Genomic DNA, 8494 nt, shown 5'->3' on the forward strand with positions numbered 1-8494 from the left:
TAGAAGTTGTTAAATGATATATCACAATTGCAGTGATTAGTAGATAGAAAAATCAAGGTATTTAAACCAAAAAACACTTTTATAGACAATTGTTCTTGAAAGTAAAAAGAAAAGGTAAAGACAAGGTAAAGAACACGTATTGAATTTTATAGTCCTTACTTATATCCGTTTCACGGCACTTAAGCCAGGTAGTACAATTGGGGACTAGGGGCCAGCTATCCTTTGCTTGCGCACAACCTTCCTGTTTACCTTCCCCAGATTTCTCCAAGTACCCATTTAGAGCTGGGTCGACTCTGGCTGAGCTAACGGAGTCACGCCCCCAAGCTTTGTTAAAACTAAATAACCAGCGACACCTTTGTCCTCACGGACAAAGGTTCTCAAGTCTAGCACACTAACTACTCGCCTAGGACGGCAATCAAAAAGAGAAAAAGGATGTTACTATTCACCAAAAAAAAGCTGTGCTGCAAAACATGTTTTGCAAAATATGTTGTGCTGCAAAACATGTTTTGCAAAATATGTTGTGCTGCAAAATATGTTGTGCTGCAAAACATATTTCCCATGTCATTCACTGTCCCATGCTTTCATTAAAAAAATGTTAAGGATTCCTTAACTTATTCCCTACGTGGATAAGTAGCGACAATTGTATTTATTATTATTGGTGGTGGTTTTCATTTGTTTTTAGATTAGTTTTCTTTTAATTTTCTATCTTGTGCTGAAGACGCCTTGTTTGGATACAGGCGAAATATCCGCGTTGTTTTAGTCTTTCATTTCTACTGGCCGTCGTCTCGTTTGAAGTTTTCTTTTTGTAAAGTTTTACCTCTCTTGGTTGTTTATCTTTAAGAAGTTGAATAGTAAACTGGAGGGCTTCCAATTTGACAATGTAGAAGATGGATGGAATAATTATAGGATTTTTTTTAAGATTGCTGGTAGTATCTTATGGAAGTGAGTTAGAAATGCAATTAGGAATATTAGTGAAACAACTTAATCTTTAATAGAGAGAAGGGGCTTGTATAAGAATTATTTGTGTGATAGATCATATGAAAACAAGAGGAATGTAAAGAATATGGAGAAAGCATTAAAATCTAAAGAGATGTAAAGTGCAGGCCATGGATAAAATTGCCGAAGATCTGAAAGATGCAGCTAGACAGCATAATAGTAAATTATTGTACTGGCATGTAAATAAATTGAGAGAGAGTGGTCAATCCGGACTTGTCCCAGTTAAAAATAGGAACGGGGCCGCAATTAGTGATAAATAAAGAATTAAAGATAGATAAGCATAATGTTTTGAGAATATATTATAAACCGAGATAAAGTTGCAGGAAAAGATATAGAGGAAAATGAAAAAGTTGGTTTTACCTTGAATGTGAAGGAAGGTTTGTTTTTGTGAGGAAGAATTAGCGTCAGTACTAAAAGGGCTAAAAAATAATAAGGCCCCGGGTGCTGATACTGTGTAAATGAGTTTCCTAAATACGGTGGCTCTGAGGTTAGAAATAAGTTACTGATGATTATGAACATGATTTCGGAAAAAATGGGAAGTGGAGAAATGGGAAAAAGGGTGATAAGAGTTAGTGTGGTAATTATCGAAAAAATTTCTGGTCTCTATAGGTAGCAAATCACTTGGTATTATGATTCTTTTTTTTAGACTGTAGATAAAGTTTTAAGAGAAGAATAGTCTAGTTTTAGGAAAGATGGAGGATATATTCAACAAATTTTCATTCTTAGATTAATGATTAAGAATCGCCTAGTTCATCAAACACTTTTAGTCCTAAGTTTTATATATTATGAACAAGTGTTTAATTCATGGTAGGAGAGCTTTAGCAAAGGTCTTATCCTTGTATGGTAAACCAGATAAATATATTAAAGTGACTAGTGCTTTGTACGAGAATAATACTGTTGAGATTAAGGAAGGGAATGATGGTAGAAGTTGGTTTTGTATTAAATCAGGAGTTAAGCAGGGTTGTGTTCTATACCCCTTTATATGGATCCTTTTGATGGATTTTGTCTTAAGGAGCACAAGAAAGGCAATGGGAGACCACGGAATCAAATGATGAGGAAGTACTTATCTGGACGTAGATTATGCTGATGATTTTAGCATCCTAGAAGAACGTGTTAGTGAAAATGAAGGAACTTTAGAGCAATTTGAATTCAAGAATAGGTTTTGGTGTGTGAGTTCAAGGTTTTGTAGTTCAAGGTACAAGAATATGTTTGAAATTTTTTTTTTAAGAAGACTGAAGTCGCTAAGGCTAGGAATAATTGAAGATGAAGAGGTGGTGTTGGGTAACAAGAAGGTTGATCAGGTGGACAGCTTCACTTACCTAGGTAGTATTATTATTAAAGACAGTGGGTGCAGTGTAGGTGTTGAAAATATATTAGCCAAGGCCCAGGGTGTTTATTTCACAGCTGAAGAATATTAAGATTGTGGTTGGGTAGAAGAAGCGGGGCCGAAGAACGTGTTAGTGAAAATGAAGGAACTTTAGAGCAATTTGAATTCAAGAATAGGTTTTGGTGTGTGAGTTCAAGGTTTTGTAGTTCAAGGTACAAGAATATGTTTGAATTTTTTTTTTTAAGAAGACTGAAGTCGCTAAGGCTAGGAATAATTGAAGATGAAGAGGTGGTGTTGGGTAACAAGAAGGTTGATCAGGTGGACAGCTTCACTTACCTAGGTAGTATTATTATTAAAGACAGTGGGTGCAGTGTAGGTGTTGAAAATATATTAGCCAAGGTCCAGGGTGTTTATTTCACAGCTGAAAATAGTTTCGAGGATTAGGAAGATAAGTCTTCCTAAAACAAATTCAGGAGCGTTATTCACTATTATTCACTTGTAATTCAACATTAATTTGTAATCTATAAGTTTTCTTTTGGAAAATGTATATAAAAAAAGAAAAAAAAAGAAGAACGCCTGAAACCTCTCGAAAATAGCCTTAGATTGGAAAGCACACCATTGGAATTGCCATGTTCAAAGACCTTTCTTTAGACTTTTATAGACCACTGTCTAAAACCAAAAACTGAGAGCATCGCTATGTTTTTTTTTTATCCCCATGCCCTAGTATTTGAGTGCTATACTTCTGTAATGTTCTCAAAGAGTTTTTTTGGGCATAGACAACGAAGTGTGACGTCTTGGGTTCAAATCTTAAGCTCAATTTTTTTTTTTGCAAATGGTGTCAAACCAAGTTCGTCATGGGCAGGTTACGTTTTTCAGCAGTATAGTAATCTCCCATCACCAATCGAAACAGTGAGTGTGAAACAAGAACGTCGTTCTGAGTTACAAAAGTTATCTGGAGGAGTAGAGAGAGATAAAACAAAAGAATGAGGAATAACAAGGGAAGCTCGCAGAAAAAGAAAAGCAAATCCTTGCTGAACTTTTTTTTCCAGCAAACAAAGAATAGAGGCCTTTGAAAAGTCATTACCTGAGAAGATCCATAAGGAAAGCCAAGGGGTTGGATCATCTTGATGTTACCCGTTTCAATCCACTAGATGATGACGCTACATTGCCGACCGTCCTGGTTTTTGATTCATAAGAGATCGGCTTGAATATCGATTATGATGTTTATTGTGTAATTTATATGGTAAACAACAGCTAGACCAGGTCTCTATTGGTCGTTTTTTCGATGTCAAGAAGGTGCCTAAAGATCCCGTTTTCTGCAAATAAGTCCTTTAAGTCCATGTTTTTAGTTCTTTGAACCTGTGGTGGCTCTGTAGCACCCAAAAATCGATCCTTGACAGACCGCTTCCACGTAGCCGAGGTAACTTCAGCGAGAGACTACCGGATAGAATTCAGTAGAGTTTTAATAGATATATTGAATACTTACAGATCTCAGTTGTCGAAGTTAGAGTCATAAGTTATTGACCAGACCAAATAAGGCGAAGCAAAAAAATAAGAAAAGAAACTTGGACATATATTTTTGAATATTGTATACGTAGTTCTATTTTTCTAAGCTATATAGCTGTTCAATCCATAACACCTAAATTTTCCGAAAAATAGTCTAAAAAATTATTTCAAAATACTAGGACAAGGGTGGAGTTGAGAATGTTTTTTTTTTTTTTTTTTTTTTTTTTTTGAATTCAATGTGAGTAGCATCAGGGCTTTAATCAAACCAGGCTGCACAGCGTTGCTCGTGACTTTTATTCACTCTTCAGTGGGGTTGAAACAAATGAAAGAATTTTGTAGATCAGCAAAACCTTTAAAAGGCAATGCTATTCTATGAGGATAATGATTCACTGATTTAATGTAACATAATCCTTAATTTATTCATTTATAGAATTCAACAAATAAAACCATTGAGAGAAACCGGGCATAATATTGAAATAAAGCAGCGGGAAAAAAGAAGAAAACAGAACATTGTTGTCGAAATTTAAAAGTTTTTGTTTTTGTGTGTTTTTTATTCACTGTTTTGTTTAAATATTATAACCGTTTTCTCTCCATAATTTCATTTGTTAAATTCTATGAATGGAAAAGCACCGTGGTCTAAGAAATTATTTAAGATAAAATCTTTAATTGGCACCAATTAGGTTCAATTATGTATGTTTCAATGATTAGGTTCAACTATGTACTAATTATGTTCAACTACGTCTATCGGACGACCAAGAATAATTTACAATACTTGGATATTTGTTGTTCAATTTTGATTTAAATCTTTTATATTTCTTTTGTCTTATTTATATGTTAAATTTTACTAATATCCCAAATGGCGTATCCAGGATTTTTGTTCGGGGATTTATTTTTGTTCATGGGCTTGAAATATTCGTATTTTTATTATGTAAACCTTGTTGTTGATTTTTTTTTGTTCCTTTGTTTTGTTTAAATATTATAGGCTAACCGTTTTCGCTCTATATTTTTATTTATTTTTTTTGTGAATGGAAAGGCACTGTGGTCTAAGAAATTATTTCTGATTAAATCCTCATGTGCCACTGATTAGATTCAATTGTTGATTGTGGATTGGATTAACAATAGTAATTTACATGAATTGGATATTTGTCGTTTAATTTTGATTCAAAACTTTTTTATTCCTTTTGTCATATCTATATGTTAAATATCCCAAAGGGCGTATCTAGGATTTTTGTTCGGGGGTTTATCTTTGGTTCTTGGGCTTGAAATATACGGATTTATTATTTAAAGCTCATTGTTTTTTGTTTTTTTTTCTCTGTTTTGTTTAAATACTATTATCGTTTTCGCTCTATATTTTCATATATTTTTTTTGTGAATGGAAAGGCGCTGTGTTCTAAGAGATTATTTATTTCATTTGTAAACAGGTTTCTCCAAGACCCTGGTCAATCTGAGCTACGGTTACATCCAATGCAGAAGTCAGAGAGAAAACAATTAAGTCAACTTGCTCATCTTTATTCGTTAAACATGCGTAGTGAAGGGGCAAAAGGAATCAAGTGCCCTGTACTCACTAAAACGAATAACACAACAAGAGCTGTAAGAATAGATCTTGAGAAGTATCAGCAAGGTTCGTCTGCCGACGTGAAGCGCCTGAGAAAGACCCCTCCGCCACCGCAGTCTCTAACCAAAGGTTTCTTTCAGAATTGAGTTGTAGTATTATATTTTGTTGAGTGACGTAAACATTTTAAGCTTTCCTGATTCTTATTTTGACGTATTTCAAATTTATTGTCTTGTGTTTATATTTTTTACATGCGTTCTAATCCCCACCCTCTCCCGCTATGCTTAATTAAATTCCTGTTTTGAGTTACAATCTTTAAGTATAAGGAATAAATTACAACTAGAAACAATAGGGATTTTTTTTAAGACAATGGAATTCCAACTTTAAATGAACATTTCAGTCCTTTGTCCAAGGGCCGTCCTCAGCACAACACAAAAGAAAATATAGAAGAGAAACTTGAATTAAAATACGAACTTCAAAACTAAAAAGTTTTAGATTTAAGCTCTTTAAAGTTTAAACTTCAAATAACTTTTGAAGTTTTCTTACATATTCTTTTAAAATTCAGAATTTCACTGTCTTAAGAACCCAATTCCTTATTATTTCTGCTATTAATTTGTTGTTGCTATGGTGTGGCCTTAGTCGATGTTTAAATCCATAACTAGGAGCATCTCAAGCGTTGTTGTCAAAAGCACGATTTTTAAAAGCCCGAGGGAGCGAATCCCTCGCTCTTTACACTAAAGTTTGACTCTTTGCCACAATTCTAAGTTTTAAAACAATTAAAAACTTTAGCGTAAAGAGCGAGGGATTGCGGAGGGGAAAACCATTTCATATACCGAGTAATTTCTTTTCGTTTTAAGTTTTAATGTCGCTCCTTACTTTCAGTTAAAAAAGCTAGTTTTTTTTTAATTTAATTTCTAAATAAAGGTTAGCCGGGTACTAATTTAGAGGGATAATTTGATGGTGAAGCTTATATTTTAGTTCTCTATGAAAGCAGAACTTTCGACTTCCCCCCTACTAAACTTTCTTAGTCTCTTATAACATTTGTTTTAGATTTTTTTTTTCAATTATAGTATTAAAAGTTTTACTAATAAAATAAAAGAAAAAAATTCTGGTTCCGACCCTAATCCTAAGAAAAGTGTTACCAATTTACCAATTATGGTAACTATAATAACTGTAAAGTAATATGAATAGCTCTAAAAATGGCTGACATGGAGTGTTTTCTGTGTTTTTTTTTTTTTTTCATATATAATTCTAAAAGCTTGTTCCGACTGTCCAAAATGATATGGAAAATCCGGAACCTCAATAACTAAAAAAACATTAGAACTTCCCACAGAGTGGTGAGAAAGCGGTAAATATGCCCATTTTACGGAAAATGTACAGTTTAAAACTTTCACTCGTATTAAACGTTATTTGTGAAACTTGAATGTTCCAGAAAGTTTTAATAAACTTTCCTATTAAATTTCCATGTTACAATTTTTCTTTTATAAATATTAAAGTTAATAAATAAAAACTAGTCAGATTAAAGTTGAAATTTTAAGTGAACAAGAACCGTTCATTGGTCACCAAAACTTAAATATAGCCTACATTTTTAGTGGCGTTATTTTTCTTAAAGTGTACATGGTATATAAGTGATACTAATTTCTTAATATTCAGTACTAATTCCATAAAAGTTAACGTTGTTTTTTATTTATTCTCCACGGAGGGGGGGGGGGGGCTCCCTCCTTAATTTTGTTTTAGCATAAATTAATTTTTTTAATTAATCGGGGAAAAAAGGTGAAAGGAAGGAAATTTAAAGCTAAAACAACCATAAACTTTTTATAAACCGTTAACTTTTTAAACTGAAAGATGCGTCTTTTATGCATGGATTTTTTGATATGAAATGAATTTTTGATTTTGATTTTCATATGAAAAGTTTCATATTATCATATGAAACTTGACCCTTTGTTAACAATATTATAGACTAGTTAAAATTGTATTCCCTTCGCAATTGTTAATCTTTGTCTTTAAGCAACAAGAGGGGGGGGGGGCTTCGTTAGGTTGAGTTAAAATTTCATGTAAACATAAATTACCCGATAACTATTAAATATCAAAGGCACGTTTTTGAATTATGCCAGTTTTTATGTCTACAATATGAAGTTAGGGGTCCTCAGACATATTTGAGGAAGAATTGAAGCTTAAAATGTTTACTCTGCCGATTTATGTTCTTAGAATAACAGGAATAAGTTAATAGACAATTTAATGCCTAAATGTTAACATCAAACTAATTATTTGCTTGAAGTGACAATTGTTTTGACTGCAATAACTACTGCTATTCAGTGTGAATTACGCTTTCGTATGATATAGTTTTCACTGGACCCAATTTATCGTTATTTATGTGGTTTTGATAGTTTTTTTTGTACACATAGCCAATAAAGTCTTTCGTTTTTTTTGCAACAACCTTACTTTTAGAATCACTGCTAAAAATGTGTTTCAGTTTTTAAACTTTCTAGGCTTTCAGCAAGCCTTACGTGGCTCTATTCAACATTTTAACGTTTTACGATAGTACAATTCACTCCTGAAAATTTCCTTACAAGGTTGGTCTGGGCGTGAAAATTCTGATCTATTCTGGTGTTTTGAAATTATTTGGTGTCTCCAATTTGTCATTTTCTCCATGTTTATTTCTGAAATGGCAACTGCTTACATGGGTTGCCTCATTTAAGAGGTGAGCCTTTTACCAGTTTTATTAATCAAAAATTAGTTCTGATTAATTTTAATTAACAAATAAATTATCAATTAATAATAATTAATAATAAATTATTTGCAGATAGCACAGTAGAATGAATTTGAGGAGTCACCCCTCGAGGAAATTCTAGAAATCTATTCAAATTAAAAATCACGGGGCTAATATAAAGTGAGATAGATACAAATCTATTTGGAAATAACTTATTAAAAATAATCATTTAAACTACTACATCTACTACAAACTCGTAACAGTTTCAAGACACCTAAAACTGACTAAATGGTAAAAACTTTTTCTCCTTTCCACCAATCCCAACCTTCTAAATATTCCACAATGGCTAACTTCCAGTATATCCCTGAATAAAATTTATTGCTAAATGAAAAAAAAAATCAAT

At 32.8% G+C, this 8494-nt stretch overlaps 1 protein-coding gene across 1 annotated transcript in view; it reads left to right on the forward strand.

The window, feature by feature from the left end:
- LOC136027954 (uncharacterized) overlaps window positions 1-7807 on the forward strand; it is a 43267-nt gene extending 35460 nt beyond the window's left edge. Inside the window, exon 5 of the mRNA XM_065705430.1 lies at window positions 5251-7807. Coding sequence (XP_065561502.1) covers window positions 5251-5530 — 280 coding nt within the window. The 3' untranslated portion in view covers window positions 5531-7807. The remainder of the gene's footprint in view (window positions 1-5250) is intronic.
- Window positions 7808-8494: the final 687 nt, after the last annotated feature.

This window comes from Artemia franciscana, chromosome 6, assembly GCF_032884065.1.
Source record: "Artemia franciscana chromosome 6, ASM3288406v1, whole genome shotgun sequence".
In the NCBI taxonomy this organism is placed as follows: Eukaryota; Metazoa; Arthropoda; class Branchiopoda; order Anostraca; family Artemiidae; genus Artemia; species Artemia franciscana.